At 39.1% G+C, this 21247-nt stretch overlaps 3 protein-coding genes across 3 annotated transcripts; 2 read left to right on the forward strand and 1 right to left on the reverse strand.

The window, feature by feature from the left end:
• Window positions 1-5592: 5592 nt before the first annotated feature.
• Window positions 5593-6937, reverse strand: LOC115957027. Its single transcript, XM_031075271.1, has 3 exons — window positions 6398-6937; window positions 6211-6297; window positions 5593-5973 (listed from the first exon to the last, which is right to left on the reverse strand). Exons 1-3 carry the CDS (start codon window positions 6935-6937, stop codon window positions 5593-5595), a joined length of 1008 nt encoding a protein of 335 aa, XP_030931131.1.
• Window positions 6938-11693: 4756 nt separating this feature from the next.
• Window positions 11694-15325, forward strand: LOC115954637 (UDP-galactose/UDP-glucose transporter 2-like). The gene is made up of 7 exons (XM_031072547.1): window positions 11694-12266; window positions 12878-12906; window positions 13070-13271; window positions 13770-14012; window positions 14128-14229; window positions 14322-14429; window positions 14812-15325. Exons 1-7 carry the CDS (start codon window positions 12141-12143, stop codon window positions 15064-15066), a joined length of 1065 nt encoding a protein of 354 aa, XP_030928407.1. The 5' UTR covers window positions 11694-12140; the 3' UTR covers window positions 15067-15325.
• A 1212-nt stretch (window positions 15326-16537) lies between these two features.
• On the forward strand, window positions 16538-21046 carry LOC115954813 (protein CCC1-like). Its single transcript, XM_031072759.1, has 3 exons — window positions 16538-16756; window positions 19870-20081; window positions 20447-21046. The coding sequence occupies exons 1-3, from the start codon at window positions 16540-16542 to the stop codon at window positions 20828-20830; spliced, it is 813 nt and encodes a 270-aa protein (XP_030928619.1). The 5' UTR covers window positions 16538-16539; the 3' UTR covers window positions 20831-21046.
• Window positions 21047-21247: the final 201 nt, after the last annotated feature.

The following is a 21247-nucleotide window of genomic DNA, read 5'->3' on the forward strand; positions in this document are numbered from 1 at the left end:
CGGACGCCCAGGTTGTTAATGCAGTGTTTTGGGAGCCTGTCCAGCAGGTGTTGGAAAAGATAAAGGATGAGCCATTCTTCAAATGGCCAAACAGGATGGCGGGAGAGCCTACGAAACGTAACCCGAGTTTGTATTGCCATTACCATCAAGACCATAGGCACACGACAGACAATTGTAGGAATTTATGGGACCACCTGGAGCAATTGGTCCGAGAAGGGAAATTAAAGCAACTCTTGCACCACTCCAGCGGAAGGGGGAGCCAGGCAGGTTCTGAGGTGCGGGGGGATGCCTCGTCAAGGCTCCCCCGAGGAACGATCAATGTCATCTTTGCGGCCCCGGGAAGAACTGGTTCTTGCCCCACTAGAGTGTTGTCGGTGTCCCGATTCCCCGCTGAGGATCGCTCTCAAGCATCGAAGAGGGCCAAGAGGCGAGTCCCTTTGATTTTGGGTTTTTCAGATGAAGATTTGATTGGAACTATACAACCCCATGAGGATGCCTTGGTGGTCACGTTGAGGATTAGTGGGTACGATATCCGAAGAGTGATGGTTGATCAGGGGAGCGCAGCGGATGTGATGTATCCGGATTTATACAAGGGGCTAGGTTTGAAACAGGAGGATTTGACAACTTATACTTCCCCTCTAGTCAGTTTTGAAGGAAGGTTGGTCACTCCTATGGGGCTAATCAGGTTGCCCGTACAGTCAGGCACGAAGGTGGTAGAGGTGGATTTTATTGTCGTAGATGTTTATTCCCCATATACGGCCATCCTAGGCAGACCTTGGCTTCACACACTTAAAGCGGTTTCATCCACCCTACATCAGAAGGTGAAGTACCCATCCGGAGACCAAGTACTGGAGATAGTGGGGAACCAAGCGGCTACTCGGCAATGCCAAGTAGCGGCCACTCAACATCGGCCAGAGGCCGAAACCTCGGCTACAGCCGACAATGATTCATAGCAATTAAAGCCCCCAGCGTCAGGTCTAGACATACTAACTAATGGGGTGGAATGTGAAGATCTGGAAAAGGTGATTGTCGCCGATGATCCGGAAAAATTCTTCCGGGTTGGGGCTAAGCTACCTCTACAAGAGAAGGCGAGTTTGCTGGAGTTCCTCCGAGCCAATGTGGACGTTTTTGCATGGGACCCGTATGAAGCCCTAGGAGTAGACCCAAGTTTCATTTGTCACCGGCTCAATGTGAACCCTGCCATTCCCCCTAGGAGACAAATCCCTCGGTGACCGTCGAAGGAGCATGCCGAAGCGGTCAGAAGTGAAGTCATTAAGCTGAAACAGGCTGGGGCTATCAAGGAAGTCTTTTACCCCCAATGGTTGGCCAATACGGTGGTGGTGAAGAAGAAGACGGGGAAATGGCGAGTGTGCGTGGATTTCACGGATCTTAATAAGGCATGCCCCAAGGACCCATTTCCTATGCCGAAGATTGACCAGCTGGTGGATGCAACTGTGGGCCACCCTAGGATGAGTTTCTTGGATGCCTTTCAGGGGTATCATCAGATTCCGTTAGCCACCGATGATCAAGAAAAGACCGCTTTCGTGACCCCGGTTGGGAACTACCATTACAAGGTGATGCCCTTCGGTCTCAAGAATGCTGGGTCAACCTATCAACGCATGATGACTAAAATGTTTGAGCCACAGCTGGGCAGAAGCATTGAAATTTACATTGACGACATGGTGGTGAAAAGCAAGGTAGTGACTGAACATGTGAAGGACCTCACTAACATCTTCGGGATATTGAGAGAGCATAGGTTGCGCCTAAACGCCTCGAAGTGTTCCTTTGGTGTAGGCTCCGGGAAATTCTTGGGGTATATGGTGACCCATAGGGGAATTGAGGTGAACCCAGATCAGATTAGGGCCATTAACGATTTGCAAGCGCCTCGAAATCCAAAGGAGGTGCAGAGGTTGACGGGGATGACTGCCGCTTTGAACCGGTTTATCTCCAGGTCGGCTGAGAGGTGTCGTCCTTTTTTCCGTCTGTTACATAAATGGAAGGGATTCGAATGGACCGAGGAGTGCGCCGAGGCGTTCCAGCGGTTGAAGGACTATTTAGCTAAACCACCTATCATGTCTAGCCCTGAAGTGGATGAGGTGTTGTATGCCTATCTGGCGGTAGCTCCTCACGCAGTCAGTTTTGTCTTGATGCGAGAAGACAAGGGCGTTCAGAGGCCTGTTTATTATGTGAGTAAATCCCTCCATGAAGCCGAGGTGAGATATCTGTCGTTAGAGAAGGCCATACTGGCAGTCGTCCATGCAACACGTAAACTTCCGCATTATTTTCAAGCTCACACTGTAGTTATCTTGACCCAATTGCCCCTCAAATCCATACTTAGAAGTGCTGATTATACCGGCAGAATAGCCAAGTGGGGAACGATTCTGGGTGCTTTTGACATCAAATACATGCCTCGCACCTCTGTGAAGGGTCAAGTTCTTGCCGACCTGGTAGCTGAATTCGCTGAGTGCCCTGAGGAGATTAGTAGGGATCGAGATCACATGGATGAGAAAGCGGTTGGCACAATATCCGCGTCAGGATGGCCGGTGTGGAAGGTATACGTGGATGGGGCTGCCAACCAACGGGGAGCTGGACTGGGATTGGTTTTGATATCCCCCGAAGAGGTCATCATAGAGAAATCATTAAGGCTAGGGTTCTCAGCTACTAACAATGAATCAGAGTACGAAGCTTTGATAATGGGAATGAGCATGGTCCGTAAAATGGGTGGAAAGGCGGTGAAGATGCTCTCGGACTCAAGGCTGGTTGTCGGCCAAGTAACCGGAGAGTTGGAGGCCAGAGACCCAAGGATGCAAGGATACCTGGACCGAGTAAGGCGAATGCGAGCTGAGTTTGAATCTTTTGACGTACTACATATTCCACGAGGGGAGAATACCCACGCTGATTCTTTGGCGACCCTCGCCACTTCCTCAGTACAAAATCTCCCTCGGGTAATTGTCGTCGAAGACTTGTGTACTCCCACCTCACCAGAAAAGGAGGTTCGCCAAATCCGTCAAGTTGGTCCATCGCCAAACTGGATGGACCCTATATTAAAATGAATCAGAGTACGAAACTTTGATAATGGGAATGAGCATGGTCCGTAAAATGGGTGGAAAGGCGGTGAAGATGCTCTCGGACTCAAGGCTGGTTGTCGGCCAAGTAACCGGAGAGTTGGAGGCCAGAGACCCAAGGATGCAAGGATACCTGGACCGAGTAAGGCGAATGCGAGCTGAGTTTGAATCTTTTGATGTACTACATATTCCACGAGGGGAGAATACCCATGCTGATTCTTTGGCGACCCTCGCCACTTCCTCAGTACAAAATCTCCCTCGGGTAATTGTTGTCGAAGACTTGTGTACTCCCACCTCACCAGAAAAGGAGGTTCGCCAAATCCGTCAAGTTGGTCCATCGCCAAACTGGATGGACCCTATATTAAAATTTCTCGAAAATGACACATTGCCCGAGGATAAGGTGGAAGCCGAGAAAATACGAAGAAGAGCACCTCGGTACTGGTTATCCGAGGATAAGAAGCTGTACAGACGGTCTTTCTCTGGACCATATTTGCTCTGTGTGCCTCCTGAGACAGCGGAATCAATCCTGGAAGAGTTACATGAGGGCATTTGTGGGAGCCATACCGGAGGGAGGTCTCTATCATACCGAGCACTAACGCAGGGTTATTGGTGGCCAAATATGCATAGAGAAGCGCAGGAGTATGTTAAGAAATGTGACCAGTGTCAAAGATATGCCCCGAATATTCACCAGCCAGGAGGAGTTCTTAATCCTCTCTCAAGCCCTTGGCCTTTTGCGCAATGGGGACTGGACATTGTCGGCCCTTTCCCAAAAGCTATAGGAAACAAGAGGTACTTGCTCGTCGGCACAGACTACTTCACTAAATGGGTTGAAGCTGAACCCTTGGCGAACATCCGGGACGTGGATGTAAAGAAGTTTGTTTGGAAGAATATTGTTACGCGATTTGGTATTCCACGAGCTCTTGTTTCGGACAATGGGCTTCAGTTCGATAGCAATGCCTTCAGGAAATACTGTTCAGAGCTGGGAATAAAAAACAGGTATTCCACTCCAGCTTATCCGCAAGGCAATGGGCAGGCTGAAGCTGTTAACAAGGTCATTGTCAATGGGCTCAAGAAGAGACTAGACGATGCGAAAGGAAAGTGGGTGGAAGAGCTACCGCATGTGCTTTGGACGTATCGGACAACACCCCGACGTTCGACGGGAGAAACTCCTTTCTCTATGACCTATGGGGCCGAGGCCGTTATTCCCCTAGAAACAGGATTCCCAACGTTGAAGACCAATGCATTTTCTTCTAGCAATAATGATACAATGTTGGGACACAATCTAGATCTGATTGAAGAACGAAGGGAGAGCGCAATGGTTCGGCTAGCTTACTACCAGCACAAACTCAAGCGGAGCTACGATAGCAATGTAAGGATGAGGCCGTTAGCCATAGGAGATCTAGTGCTGAGAAAGGTCTTGGGGGCCACTAAGAATCCAAATTGGGGAAAACTGGGACCCAACTGGGAGGGACCATACCGGATTACTTCTGTAGCAGGAATAGGGGCTTACTATCTAGAAGACCTAGATGAAAAACCTGTACTCCATCCTTGGAATGTAAATAATCTCAGAAGGTATTATTACTAATAAAGCAGTTTCAATTCAGATATCTTCTTTTAAATTTACGTCGAATATGCATCCTATAAATTTCGCATCCTGTCATATCATACTGAATTGTTGAACAGAAACTGAGTTATGCCAGGTCCACGGATCGCAAACTTAGTGGAAATTAACATCCTATCATACTGAATTGTTGAACAGAAACTGAGTTATGCCCAGGATCGCATGTGGATCGCAAGTTATGCCAGGTCCACGGATCGCAAACTTAGTGGAAATTAACATCCTATCATACTGAATTGTTGAACAGAAACTGAGTTATGCCAGGTCCACGGATCGCAAACTTAGTGGAAATTAACATCCTATCATATTGAATTGTTGAACAGAAACTGAGTTATGCCGGGTCCACGGATCGCAAACTTAGTGGAAATTAACATCCTATCATATTGAATTGTTGAACAGAAACTGAGTTATGCCAGGTCCACGGATCGCAAACTTAGTGGAAATTAACATCCTATCACTCATACTGAATTGTTAAACAGAAGCTAAGTTATGCCAGGTCCTTGGATCGCAAGCTTAGTGGAAATTAACATCCTACCATTCATAATAAATTGTTAAACAGAAATTAGATCATGCCAAGTCCTCGGACCGTAAACTCGGTAAAAATTGGCCTGCTAAGTGGTGTATCGAGGTATTGAACGGTAAACGGAGCAGTGATGAGTTTTCTAAATCATAAACTTGGTGGAAATAATGCCTTACGGACCTTTATAAAGAAGTCAGAAAGAGAAAGCTTCGAATGCAAGGGTGGCGTATAGTGAAAAAGGTGATTGAGATGGACCCCTTTAAAACTACGGCAACAAAGTAAGTGTGGGTGAAGATAATTTAGAGTCATCAGAATGAAAAGAAGCTAAATGAGAAAGTACTCTATTACATTTCTAGTTAAAATTACAAAACGATTTCTATATTTTTCTGCTAATTGGCAATGCCCCCAGTTGATTGGACGGTGGAGTCCAATTCTTGTTGAAAATCGTGTGAGGTTGTCTCTGATTTGGAAGCAGTAGTGGGTTTATTGGGAGAATTGCGAGACGGAACCTCCCCAATAGAGGGGTTAATAGCTGGGGAAGGGGTATCAGCCTGGTACGACTGAGGAGCTGAGGAGCGTATCGCTTCGGGATAATACACGTTCTCTGGCCTGCGTAGTTCAGATGAGGCTTCAACCCCAGCGCGGTTAAGAGCCTCACTCCAGGTTCTCGCGCAGAAGATGCGGCACACTTCTGGAACTTCGGCTCTTAGGGCTTTTTCAGTTTCAGCTATCCCAAGTTCGTAGCCCTTTTGCTCGGCTTGTTCTTTGAGCTTTTCAGCTTTCTCCCTTAGCTTCTGAGTCTCTTCTAGATGCTTCCTAAGAACAAGAACTTGCTCCTGAGTCTTTTTCAGCTCGACGTTCGCTTCATGCAGAAGCTTGGTTTGTTCCTCGGCCTGCTTCTGGTAACCTTCTGATGCCAGTTCAGCACTCTTGCGAGCTTCTTCTTCGACTTGTAGTTTTTTCCTTGCGACGGTTAAATCCTGTTCAGATTTGGACAAGGTTTGTACAGCCGATGCCCTTCTTTTCCTTTCACCATCAAGTTGGGTGGAGCAGGCATTGAGCATCTCATCGAGCTTGAAAGTATTTTGGATGATCTATAAGAAACGGGGAGAGAATTAGCGTTCTAATTAACGGGAAACAAGCATTAGTAAGCCACAGTCGCACAATGAAACAGTGTAAAAAATGGTTTCTCACCATGCCCAAGTGTCGTTTATTGTCAAGGATGAGTTGGTTCTTCCTCACGTTCTTTATCTCAGCCATATCCTTTGGGAGCAACAAGGCCTCCTCTATGGCCGAGGCTACGTGACACCCAATGCCGCCATTGAAGTCCCTTATGGAGGCATCGTTTCGCAGAGGCTCCCCACCGAGCATAGGGGCTGGCAGCCACGCCTGTGAGTCGGGATGTGGGGAATCAGGTTTCTCTTGACCCCGCGTAGCGGGGTGCCTAGTTTTCTGCTGCTTTGCAGCTCGTTGAATATCCTCCTCTTGAGAGCGGTGAGATCTACTTGCATCTGCCACCTCCCTACTTTGCTGTTCCTTGTGCTTTTCTTGCTCGGCAGCATTGATTGGCATTGGTGGCGGAGATGATTGGGGAAGGTGTCGAGGAACTGTAGGATGAGACCTGGCTGGAAGAGATGAAACCAGGGATGGTATTGTCTGGGCAGGTGCAGCCTTTCCCTGTTGACCTTCCATTAGCTCCATCAAACTTTTCTGGGGTTTTCTATGTGCCCCCATCTCGTCAGAACTTTCCTCGGGACTTGTGGGCTGATCGAGAACCTCTAAGTCGTCTGTGGATTCAGACACTGTTACAACGGTTTCCTTATTTTTTCCCTTTTTCCCTTTCCTATTGATTCCTTTCTTTTTGAGGGAAGATAAGGGTAAAGAGGGCCTAGCCGAGACGCTGGCCACCAAAAGAGGCTTTGTGAGGGGTGTGTGTTTAGGAAGTGGAATACCCTCTGGAACAACGAACCCTTCGTAGGCAACACTGATACGGCGAAACCGAGGATCGCGTGCCCTAATCACGTACTTCGGCGCCTGAAAGCCGAAAGAAAGGGGGGTGTAGCCAAGGATTAAATGTGCTGCCCGTAATTGACCATCAGCCTCATTCACGTATATTTCGGCTCCCAATAATCTGTCTAGACTCGCTTTGTTGACTAATCTGAGATTGGGCTTCGTGTAGCGTTTGTCTGCAAAACCAATAATTTCAAAGTTAAAATTGTGAGACCCGAAGATAATAAAAGTTAGTAAAATGTGTTCATGAGTTAAATGGCGTAGGTTTGCAATTTTGCACTCACTTGGTGTTCCTTCTACTGTCGGGCAAGGTAGACCATCATGCCATTCCCCAGAAAAAATAAGGAAATCCTCTTTTAAGTGCTTATTTGAAGTGGGGAGGCATTGAATTAGCCTTACCACAGGATATCTCGACTTGAGATAATAATCCTGGTCAGCTAAGCGGTGAAGGCTATACACCCAATTCACATCATGATGGGATAGGTTTAGATCCATTCTCTGATTCAAAGCGTCTATACTACCCAGAATCCTAAACATATTGGGGGCGCATTGGGTGGGGGATAGCCTAAAGAAACTAAGATAACCCCTAGTGATACTGCCCATGGGGATGGTCATCCCACCTTCGATAAAGGCGATCATGGGGATAACCACTTCCCCTGTTTGCCTGGCGTCAACCCACTCCCCTTGGGCTGCATACCTCATCCCTACCGTTGGTGGGATATTGTACTTAGAGCGAAAGTTTCTAATACCCTCCTCGGAGTCGACGAGACGCCGAAAGGGATTCCGCTGTTTCCCCATTTTTCTAGAGAGGCTTAGTAGAAAAGAAACTTTTTGGTGATTGAATAACAATAGTAAAAGCTTCAAGAGGACTTACAGGTTCAAAGGAAGGACCTCGGACAACGTGTGATTATTTGTGGTCGCCAGGAGAACAGAGAAGATTGGAAGAAGGCAGATTCAGTTTATGAGCTCTGGAACTGCGTAATCATCAGGGATAAAGGTGTAGGTTCAATTTGGGAGCGCCTTTATAGTCATGTGAAGGTTGTGAGTGGTAAAATTCCCACTCACAAAATAAGAGAAACCCCCTACCGTTTGATTTAGATCTCGCCGTCGAACGTGGGAGACAAGGGAGTCGTCAGAATTTAATGCTACCAAAACCGGGGTGCTGAAGCGTCAGGGGCATGCCCCGAAACGCGCACAGGTGCAGGCTTATGACGTTAAAATCCACCTTTTCTCCTGAAGAGTCGAAAAGTAGGATTTTGAGGGGCTATTGTGGGGATCGTTCGATTAATGGGCCCCTAGGGTTCAGAATGGGGTCAGGACTGTTGGGCCAGTGGCCCATCAGAGACCGTATACCCGTCCGAGGATACCCTGGTCCTCGGCATAACTCGTCCGAGGACAATCGTTTCCGAGGACGATCAAGACGTGGGCTCATTACGATTAGAGCTCCGAATTCGGTCATCTCAAAGGGTAGAGCAGCCGACTAAAAATGAAAGAGATAAGGCAAACAAATATCTGAAGCTACAGCTACCTCCGCATTAATGACCTCTCAACCAACTCTCTGGCCGCATTAATGTGGAGGTGATACCTGAACAGTGGGAAGGCAGCCTTACAGCTGCCCATAGGAAGTTCCAGGAGGTGCCAGATGGGACAGAAAGAAATCCTCCGAACCCAACCTACACGTGTGCGGCAAGGATGAAGCGCAAAGGGAGGTATATAAACTAAAAGAAGAACCTGGAACAGGGGATCGGGAAAAAAGAAGGAAAGAGGAGGACAAAAAACAGAGAGAAACAAGAGAGAAGAAAGTAAGAAGGGAAAAGGGTATTATTCACAGAAGAAAAATATTTGTGAGAACGACCTTGTACCTGAAACTGGTTTAAGGGAAATCTTGGAGGGAAATGCTATAGTTAACCTAGTTCTTTACACCCACGCTCTAAAAATTGTATTGTCTGAGCCTTTTACGTGTGAACCCAATACTGTTAGGTTCGTCACCAAATCGTGTCCTTACAATTATTATTTAAAATCTTTTTTAACATTGATGGGTATAGTAATCTTGAGCCAATAACAATTATATTAATCATAAAATTATTTTATTTATACATAATTGAATGATGCACCATACTCAAACTATGAAATACAAATTCAAGGTTTTAAGCACTATGTTATCACCAAACAAAAGAATATGAGTAGTTATATAGATTTTTTTTTTTTTTTTACTTGTGATATTTAAAAGAAACTAATGAGAAAATGACCATTGAAGTTATGAATTTTAAAATATATTCATCACAAATCCAATTAGGGTTGAAAACAACCAAGCTCAGTACTAAAATTAATTGTAGGGGTGGTAGGTTTAGTAATGCGTATCTATATATATGTTGGGCCGGGGGCCCAATCCGAGGACATTGGGTCATCCGAGGATGGGGAAACACTGTTAAGGGAGTCTGTGTTAGTGAATGAAGAGGTGAGATATGATCATGAGAGTCCAAGAAAGTGATCCGAGGAGGGATGCCACCTCGGCTGATCAAAGCTGAGGCCCGAAGCTGTGGTCCACCATCCAGGACAACATTCCAGGAAATTCTACTGGTAAGGATACATATCTAAGAGGTACGGGACATATATGGACAAAGAAATCTAAGAGAAAGTTACTACTACTACATTGAATGCTCTGTAGCTAACTCTCTGGCCGTATTAATGAGGAAGTGATACTTGAATAGTAATTTTTAGCCTTACAGCTACTACTAGAGGCTTTAGGAAAGTGCTGATGGGACAAAGATCAACACCAGTAATCCACTCTACATGTGGAGGGTAGAGATGAAAGGAGGAAGATGGTATAAAACAAAGAGGAGACCCTAAAGATGAAGGATGGGAGAATTAAGAGAGAATCATTGTAGCAATAAGAACAATATTTGTAACCAACTTCAAGAGATATATACAAGAACTGATATTCTCGGATTGTGCTGAGGACAATTTTCATTAGATACAACCAGTCCATTTTTACTTTATGGTCATTTGAATCAACTGTAATTGCTACCCAACTCATTAGAACCTAGATTTCCAATCCACTTTCTACAAATTCATTGTATTGGGCTCTTTGAGCCTAAGTTCATCCATTCTTTGGGTTTGGGAGCCAAATTGTGTCCTTACATTAACGATTAGTTTACATATATATATATATATATATATATGCAAATATCCAATATAAGGAATATAAATTTTTTTGAAGCAATATAAAAATTAAACAATTCAAGCTTGACTTTTTTTTTTTTTGGTTTTTCTTTCTTTTATAGTAAGGAGTAAATTGTCATACAACAAGCTATGCTCTATTATACCATATGTTGGGCTATTAAAAAACAACATATTCATAAAATGAGTATAGTTTAATGAGAATGTTAAGATGGATAAGTAGATATATGCAAAAAGATAGGATTAGAAATGATGAAATTAACTTAAAGATAAGGGTGACCCCCTATTGATGGAAAAAAGAAGAAGGAAGAGTACTTAAGATAGTTTGATCATATTTATAGAATATAGATTAAGGTATCGATAAGAAGGAGTGAATTGATTCAAGTTATTATTTTTTTTTTTTTGAGAAACAAAAAAGGTAGAGAAAAACGAAAAACAACAATAGTAGAAATAATTAAAAAGACATGTCAATTAAGAAAGTAACAAATAATATGATTTGAAATATCATAGAATGAAAGGAAAAAAATATATGTAACCGATTTTGACTAATTGGATAAGAATCCATAATCAACCTAAAAGAAAAAATTTGGGATTAAGGTTCTAAAGAATATTTTTTAAGAAATGATATGTTTATAACATTTTCACAACAAATCCTAAGTGACAGATTGTTACTGGTTATTACTTATTATTGTTGAGGCAAAAAAGTAATCTTAGTGTTCGGTTCAAATTTAAACCTATAACAACTAACTACCTGTGATTTGTTGTGAAAATATTGTAAAAATGTTGTAAAAATGTTGCGGATGTCTCTCATATTTTTTTCTCTAGCCCATAACTTTAACAAACATGATGACTTTAAAATAAAAAAAGATTTAACTTTTAAGAGGTTTCTACTTACCAAAATGGGTTGAGTTACATATCCCACTCCTATTGGATTTACCTTTTAATTTTTGAGGATCTTATACGATTTATGTTTAAGAATTAAGATTACCATACATGACAAGAATCTCAAGAGCCCCAATCGGGTGTGTCAATCTCCATATGACCAATAACTCCACATCATCATGTCAACGTATTCATGACCATAGATAAAAGTCATCATGTATGAGGCAAACTCCAAATCACAGGTTGAAATCAAGAGATGGTGACTTTTGTGTGGACCCCACTTCCATAACAAATGGGCCACAGTCATCTGATCCAAAGAGGTACAGAAAAAGCCAAATGTATTTTTTTTTTTGATAACCACATTAAAAAAAAAAGCCAAATGTACGATACACATTCTAACAATCCTTCCATAGTTCCAAAGTCCAAACCATAAATTTTCCATAGGAAACGTACATTGAAAAAGGCTTTCCTCATTTAACTCTCTCTCTCTCTCTACAGGCGAAGCTAGAGCCTAGAGCAAAGCAGAGAATGTGACTCTTCCTCTTAAGTTTTTTTCCCTCTAAAAAAGACTATTTTTTCTCACAAAATCTTCTATATTACTCATGCTTTATACGTGGTTAGTCTAATCAAAAAGATATAATTTTTCTATTTGAACCGTCTCTCTTTTTCTGTCTCTGTCTCTGAGAGTCACAGTAACATGCAAATGCCACCATAAACGAAGTTGGTATATTAACACTCTTTGAACAAACTTTGCTATCGATTCTTTTATTGATTTTACAACTTTGATTGATACCCAAAAGCCAATAGGAGGGAAAGTGTGTCTGTGGAGTGTGTGATTGTTTGTAAAAGAAAGGGAAAAAAAGCAATGAAGAACGAGGAACAAGAACGGTCTTTGTTTGGGATTTCGCTCTCAACCAGACCCAAATGGCAACAGTTCCTCATTTGCTCATCTGGTTTCTTCTTTGGCTATCTTGTCAATGGTATCTGCGAGGTATTCACTCTCTCTGGTATTTGGAGCTATCTTTGGTTTCTCTGAGAAAAAAAATATAAAGAATGGTTTTTGAACTTCTTGGTGAAGGAGAAAAAGAAAAAGGGTGGGAAAAAAAGAATTAGGTTTTTTACATTTCTCAGTTTTCTTGCAAAATTGTGCTGTTTTTTTTTTATTGAATTTGATTGGTTTTCTCCTGTTTGGTTGCTGAGAAAATGAGAATGGAACTTGGAAAGAAAGTGAAGACTTGTTGATTCTTTCTACTTCTTCTTATTGATATTATTCTATTATTATTACTCTCTTAATTTGTGCTCTGTTTCTCTGAGAGCAAAATGGATAGTTTTTGAGAAACTCTTTTCTTTAATGACGAAATAATGACGTTTTTACTATTCTGGTAACCTTGTTTGGTTCCGGAGGAAAAGAAAATTTGACCCCTTAGTTGATTATGGTCTAAATTACCCATTTATAATTCAATCCTAGAATTTTTGGAATTTGTACAACTAATTGTAATTTCTGGAATGAATTAATGGTATATAGAATTTCAAGAGCTCATAATGGAAAGATTTTTCTCAATGAAATTTCTAAATGTCTCTTGATTATTGCCTAATTTTCAGGAGTACGTGTACAATCGGCTCAAATTCAGGTTAGTTTACTAATTTGGTACTGTCTTATTTGGTATACGTGATATTATAGGATTTGTTTTTATAAATTTTTTTATAGGACCAATATAGGAATAATAGGATGTGTTTGTTCATGATAGATTTTGGTTAATCATTTATTTATTTATTTTTGTTTTTTGTTTTCAGCTATGGTTGGTATTTTACATTTGTTCAAGGATTTGTCTATCTGTTTCTGCTTTATATCCAAGGCTTCACCCCAAAGCAAATGGTAAACCCATGGAAGACTTATGTGAAACTCTCTGCTGTCCTTATGGGTTCACATGGACTCACCAAAGGGTCTCTGGCTTACCTAAACTACCCAGCACAACTCATGTTCAAATCCACAAAGGTAACTAGCAAATTCCATTTACAATTTAGTATTAGTTGTACAAGTTTTGCTGGATTAGGTCTTCTAGTTCTATAATAATGGAAATTAAGTAAATGCAGTTAATAAATTTGGAAAATTATTTGTTAAAGTTTTATAAATGTTCTAAGTTGTTGAGTACCTGTATTTGACTTGTAGTTCTGTAATAATGGAAAGTATGTAAATTCAGTTAATAAAATAGGAAAATTATTTGTTCAAATTTGATAAATGTTTAAGTTGTTAAGTACCTTGTATTTCCATATCACTTCTTAAATTGAAGTCTTTTATGGACTGGTAAAAATGTGACTTTTCTGAATTCAATTGAGGCTTTCAAGATAATTTTGTTACTTTTTGAAAAATGAGATCCATTGTTTGCTAAATTTTCAATATAGTTCACATTAGCAGCTTAGATTGACACTTTGAACCAATTAGTAACCAGGTCCTTAAATATGTTTTCTAAATTTTACAATATTGGTATTTCAGGTACTCCCGGTGATGATAATGGGTGCATTCATACCGGGTCTGAGGAGGAAATACCCGCCTCATGAATACATATCGGCAGTACTTTTGGTTGTGGGTTTGATCCTCTTCACCTTAGCAGATGCACAAACTTCTCCCAACTTCAGTGTAATTGGTGTTATCATGGTATCTGGAGCTCTAATCATGGATTCCTTTTTGGGTAATTTGCAAGAAGCTATCTTTACCATGAATCCCGAAACCACACAGGTGATTTTCATGGCCTACTGATCTCTATGTGGGCGTTTAAACGTGTACTAAAAAGGTATTCATGGAAAATTGTCCTTCACACTTAATTTGTTACTTTCAATCTCATATTGTGCAGACTGAGATGCTGTTTTGCTCAACCGTAGTTGGTTTGCCTCTCTTGATTCCACCAATGCTTGTAACGGGTGAATTATTCAAAGCATGGGTTTCATGTTGGGAGGTAACAATTGAAAATGCTTCATTTTTTCCCACCTAACTCAATGGTGCATAATGCATTTTACACTTTCTAAAAGATCTTACTGTTTTTTATAGCATCCATACGTTTATGGCGTGTTAGTGTTTGAAGCCATGGCCACGTTTATCGGCCAAGTTTCTGTCCTTTCCCTCATAGCCCTCTTTGGTGCTGCCACCACTGCCATGGTACATTTCTTCTCACAAGCTTTTTCCAGGTTTCATTTATGTCAATTTATGCCAACATAAGCTCCTATAACTGTATAACTTTTAATAAATTTCATTCTATTGATTGTGCGTTCAAAATCTTCCTTGTTGTACAATCAAGTGTCGTCGGTGGTAGTGTTTTTGACTTTCTATTGCAACTGACACTTTAAACATTTAGTGCCATTTATTTCAAACCTCTGAGTACAAATATTTATTTATTTATTTTTATACCAAAGTACATATTCTATCTTTCTTAATGAAGGGCCTATCAAGGTTAATGTACAAAATATTATATATATATATATATATATATTTTTTTTTTCCCTTCCTAACTTCATTTTAATTTAAAATTTTTCATTCACAGATAACAACAGCAAGGAAGGCGGTGACATTATTATTGTCATACTTAATATTTACAAAGCCATTGACTGAACAACATGGGACTGGGCTTCTCCTAATTGCTATGGGAATCACATTGAAGCTCTTGCCTGAAAATAAACACACAAAGAGGTCCTCCAACTCCTCTGCCAGTGCCAAAATTGCAAAGCCTGCCAGCGGTGAAGAGATAACTCTAGTAGAAAATTTAGGACAAGATGAAGAAAAGAGGCCACTAGTCTGAAATTAAACAACTATATTGTAACTATGCTTTTATTCTTTATGCCCCTTCTAGGATTTAGAAATTATGCTTTCATTATTACTTGGCCTTTACAAATTTGAGCTTAACATGTTGGCTAGTACCTCATGGTTTTCAATCCCTGGTAGTGTCCAACCAATTTGTGGGGTTGAAATATAGGGTTCTCACATCTTATAATTTCTTGAATTGTACTATCCCTAAAATTTTATTGAGATAAATGAAAATTGTGTTTGTTTGAGTTAAATTTGGTAAGTTTATCTTATATTAGAAATAACTTGCTTAAAAATACAACTCTACTTAAATTCCAAAAATATGTGCATAAGTTGACAATGAAATTAAAGTTGGGGTTTTAAAACTCTCTTCATCCACATATGATATGGTTGTTGATCACTACATATTAATTTTTCTCCCAATTTTGGTACTTTTTTTTGTTAATTTCTTTTTTATATAAGATAGAAATTCTACTATAACCTAATCTAAGTGTATATATATATATATATATATGTATGTATGAAGCTCTTTCTTAGAAACTTGAATTTTGGTCATTGTCCCCCACACCCTACTAGCACTTATACTTGTAGAGTGATTACCGTACTAAGGATGTGTAGTGGCTTTTTTTGTTCATCATTTGGCTCTGATTTGGCTGTTCTTCGTGAAGCATTGTAAAGTGCTTGCTTAATACTATCAATAAGCAAAATTAGTCAAGTACGTAATTTTTTATTTTTTTGAGGGGAAAATTGATATGACTTATTTTTGGAAAAGTGGTAGAGAAAAAAAAAAAAGAATTATTGATATTATAATATATACTCTAATTACTCTTGGACAGTCATTAACGAAATTCTTTAATTTTTATTTCTTTTGAATGGGACTTCTTTTGTTTTTATTAGTTTCCCTTCTTTTCGGTAACTCAATTAAAACTAGATCACAAATTCACAACATTACATCATGGGAATAGGATAGCCTTCTTCAATGATAAGTTTTACATTTTTTTTTGCTGTTAGTTCCAAAATATCTCCTTTTTAATTAGAATAATAACAAAAAACTAAAATAAATCCAATGAAAGAGATAAGAGAAATCTAAATTAAACCAACTGAATTTCTTTTTCAATGGGTGCCTTTTGCTCATGCTCATGGTTGCAGTGAGTGAGAGATATTGCAATAATTATCTCAAATATATAATAATTATAATATTTTCTATATATATAACAGTTTTGACTTATGACTTAGCACAAAGAAACAAAGTGACAGCTCCACCCCCACGTGTCCTCTCCCTCGCGTGCATGGTGACAACAAGACTCGCTCTATTTTTCAACTTTTCATTATCCACGTCTTTATAAAACTGTGAATATTTTTGTTTTTTATGATCATATATTCAGTAAAATTGAATCCTAGTAAGAGAATTTTAAGACAAAATTACAAAGTAAAAAAAAAAAGAAAAGAAAAAAAAGAGTAAAAAGGAATGGCTGAGAACACTGGCGGAGCCACCAGCACCAGCAGGCTGCTAAGGGCAGAGGATGGAAGAGGAGATAGTGAGAGTGAGAGAGGTGGGGCAAGTGGAAGACCAAGAGAGCCTTGGAAGGGAGATTTTGTGAAGAGCATAGTGTATGCTGGACTTGATGCCATTGTCACTTGCTTCTCTCTCATTTCATCCATTTCCGCTAGCCGTTATTCCTCAGGTGATGAGCTCACCCACTTGTACTTTTTATTTTTTGTTTGGATTTGTTACTTGTTAGCCAAAATGAAGTTCATAAAAATGCTTGATGATTTGAATTACAATGCAACTTTTTATTGACTTCGATCACCTATCTTCTCAGTTAAATTCATTCAGTTGCATTGATCAATGAATTATATGATTGAATTTAAATTTTCATTTTTTTAAAAAAATCATAGAGTTTTTGGCATTAGTCAATGCAAGATCAGTTATGTTGGTTAAAATCAATGGGAGAACTTAAGGAATAACGACTAATTACCTCTACCGAGTCTTGTACATGTCCTTGGAATAAAGTCTCATTGAAATTGTATTGGATTGGAATATCCTATCTCTTAAGGTTTCATTTTGATGAGTTTATTTTCATTCTTAAATATTGTACTAAAATTTTAAAAGTCCAGATAAATTGTATTGGAACATAGAAATTAGGATATATGACTTGTTAAGGGTGTCGTTTGGATGAGGGAGTGGGTAGAATTTAACTTATACACCAAGGGATTTGAACTTAGCTTCTCCTTAAGGGCAGATCAAGCGGTCCCCTAGGCTCTCCCCACTAGGGGAGTGTCACTTGTGGCACAATTGAGGTGGATCTTTTTATTTATTTATTATTATTAATTTTTTTTAAAATTTAATCTAAGGTAAAAAAAAAAAAAAAAAAAAAAATTATTGCGGAAAGATACAAAAGGGAGGGCCACTTGTCAAGAATTATTTTTTTATTTTTTTTTATATAAGATTAAATTTTTAGAAAAAGTAAACGTATGACTTATTGGATCATTTTTAGAAATTTTGTACGAGAAAGTAATTAACTTTTTTAGCGATTTTTTATATTTTTCATAAAAGTGATACTAAAATTTTCTTAAAATGGTTCATTAACTCATTAATTGAACACAAATTTTTATTACAAAACCCAAAGGTGAAAATATACAAAAGGGAGTGTCACCTGTTGCACAAGTCAGGTGCATCTTTTGTTATTAATTTATTATACAACAATTTAACCCTTATATTTCACATAAAATCTTATTAGCCTAATTTATTTGAGCTCTTCCCTTCTTTTTCTATGAGTTGAATTTAAAATAATTAAAGGACTTTGCCAAGAGCCTTACCTTTTGGAAAGGTATTCAGGATATAGATCTCCCCTCCCTCAACTATTGGATGGATTATCAAAAGAAAAAAAAAAAAAAAAAAGAAGACTTTTAAATATCATAAATACAAGACTATCTATTAAAAATAAAGAAGAGTGACATTTAGGCTGGGTTTGGATTCAGCTTTTGCGTTTTACGTTTGTGTTTTTAGCAATTTTTTTTTAGCCGATTTTGTTGACTTTTCCATGGTGAACAGTGCATCTGTGCACAGTTCACGGACCCACAAATTCCACTTTTCAGTAACTTTTTCATTAAAAATGAGTCACGCGGCACTATTCACACATTTAAAAATTATTTTGCTACAATATTTTCAGTTTTCAGTTTCAGTAAAATAAATTCTATCCAAACAGACTCTTAATTAGTGGGATCCATTATTTTTGTGGAACATGATTCTTGTTTTACTCTTAAAAGTCAATTTAAACCTAATTCCATGATCTTTTCTTTATCTTTGATTAAGAATTAGTGAATTACCGTCTAGGTTTCTTAAAAAAAAAGAAAAAAAAGAATTACCATTTAGGAGTCCAAGTGTTGATGAAAACTCATCTCTATAAATTAATTGTGGTGGGCCTTGATTCAAACCCAATTACCTTTTGGGCAATAGATTAAGAGACTAGAGAGTACTCTATCACTATCACTCTACTAGGGGAGTAATGAATAATTATTCATATCATTAATGACCTAATTAATACTAATAATGCTTAGTACAACTAATTGAAATTGAAATAATAGTTTGCTTGCTATAAGCCTATAACTAGAAAGTTCAAATCCTCCTTCCCTCCCTTGTATCAAAAGGGGCAAATAAATTTATTAGTGTCATCTCTAACACTTCGTGGTGTTTTACATGGAGGCTGGGATCTCACTCCATGCCATTAAGATACTCCACCATTAAGATGAATAAAAAGACATCACACTTCCTTTTTCTAATTGTACCTACTTTTTTGAAATGGTAATTCTTATTTATCTTGAGGTCCTTTTTTTCCCCTCACAATGGGGAGGGAGAATTTGAACCTAGGTTTTGGGAGAGTTGGGCAATTAATGTTACTAACTTACAATACTTTTGGCTACCATCAAAGGTATAATTCAACCAATGGGAGATATTTTGCACTCTATCGACGTTTAATTCAGTAAAATGTTAAACCTTTATAAGGGTGGTTATCTAAGGTTTATAAAGAGGAGTTGGACTTTTAAGATGTTGGACTGCCAAGTGTCTTAAATTACTAATAAGGAAAAAATAAACTTTATAATATAAGTAAGTCTAGTGTCACAAATTTTTCCATAACTTTATCACAACTTTGTTACGTGGCGACTCGTTAATGATGAAATCATGGACCCACTATTTTATTTCCATCACTCACGAGTCACCGCATAGAAAGTTGTGGCAAAGTTGTAGAAAAGTTTGTGACACTAAAGTTACTCTTATAATATTGCTGCATATTATTACCCTTTTTTTTTTCTTCCAAGTGTTGTAAACTATAACTTGATGGTGGCACAACTTGTATGAACATTTTGTACACCCACGGAATTTGGTGGGCTTTTAGCTATGAAGTGAATGGGTCAGCTGGTATGGGCCCAATTTGTCTTTAAACTTTTGTGCATATGATATAGAAGTAGTATTCTATAATGGTGTAATTTAGTTATCAAAATATCATGGAACACAATGCACATATTCCTAAGTGATGAATGGGAAATAAAAAACATAGATGAACTAGGCAAAGTCGACCTCGTTATCCAGTGATGTCCTTCATAGACGTGGACGGAGAGCTTGGGTTCAATTTCCTCTTAAACCAAACAGGTTCACTTGTCGTTCTTCATTTATCATGTCAGGTGAATGTTAGAGTTTGATCTATTTAAAAGCTTTTACTATTTTTTAGAGTGGCAATGCATAGAGTATTCATTCTTCATAATGCATAGACTTGACTTACAATTACTGTGTTTGTAGTGGATGTGTTGGTGCTTGGATTTTCGAACCTGGTTGCTGATGGGATATCAATGGGGTTTGGGGATTTTGTATCCAGCAGCACGGAGAAGGATGTGGCTGCAAAGGAAAGGGCAGTGACTGCTTGGGATGTCACAAACCATAGCGGCAATGAGCAAGAGGAATTACTAAGACAGTATCAAGCTCTTGGGATGGATATTAATGATGCCACCACGGTATGGCCTTTGCTACATTCCACTGGATCAAAATAATTAAATATTGCGTTAAGAGTGACTAAGAACGTTAAATGAAATTTTTTTCAAAGTTCAAGGTTGTATTTAAATATTTAAAATTTTATTTTTAATTTAAAGCCTTCACTAGTTAAAACTCTTTAAATTTTAGAATTTAATTTAAAATCATCCCAAACAAGAGAAGAATTATATAATTTACCGAACTTTTTAATAAAGTCTAGTCACTTGAGATATTAAGATAAGGAATTTTGTTGCGACAAATTATATATCTTGATGCCCACCATACAATATGGAGAGAATTTAGTTGACCTTGTTATATTATAAACTTAAATGTAATTTCTTGGTGCAAGGTGGTGAACATATTTGCAAAATACAAGGATATCTTTGTGGATGAGAAGATGATGGCTCATAAAGGAATACTACCGCCAGATGAAGCAGACAAGCCATGGAAGAATGGCCTGGTGACGTTTGCTGCCTTCCTTGTGTTTGGGAGTGCCCCTCTCCTCTCATTCATCATCCTTATTCCATTCACAAATAATGACTCCATCAAGTTTGTTGGTGCATGTATCCTTTCTGCATTAGCGCTTGCGCTTCTGGGGATGGCAAAGGCCAAGATTGCAGGCCAGAATTATGCATTCTCTATGGCAATTACTCTCTTCACCGGTGCTATTGCTGCAGCAGCAGCTTACACCCTGGGGTCGGTACTCAAGAATGTGGCTGGAATACAGGATTGAGTAACTAATTCAACTAAACTAATGGTTGGTGTCATGGTGATGCCTATTTTTGTATGTGGCCACGTTCAGTATATTTACACCAAGTATGTGATCATGTCACTAACCTCAGGGCGGACATTCATTTTGGTCCTACTCAAAACATCCACGAATTATTGGATTCGAAAATGTTGGCTTGATACAAAAACACAATAAAATTAATATGGGAAGTAGATGGCATAGGAGAAGAGGGAGTGGTTATTCCTTCTCTGTTTTATAAAAATTACAAATTGATCTCTCTTTTTTTTTTTTTTTTTTTTTTTGATACAGGATGTTTTACAAATTAAGAAGGAAGGGAAATGGTTATATCATGTTTATAATTGGACCTTCACAATCTATTACACATTGTACTTAGTAATTTAAACAACCAAAGTAAGAACT

This window comes from Quercus lobata, chromosome 8 (assembly GCF_001633185.2).
Source record: "Quercus lobata isolate SW786 chromosome 8, ValleyOak3.0 Primary Assembly, whole genome shotgun sequence".
In the NCBI taxonomy this organism is placed as follows: Eukaryota; Viridiplantae; Streptophyta; class Magnoliopsida; order Fagales; family Fagaceae; genus Quercus; species Quercus lobata.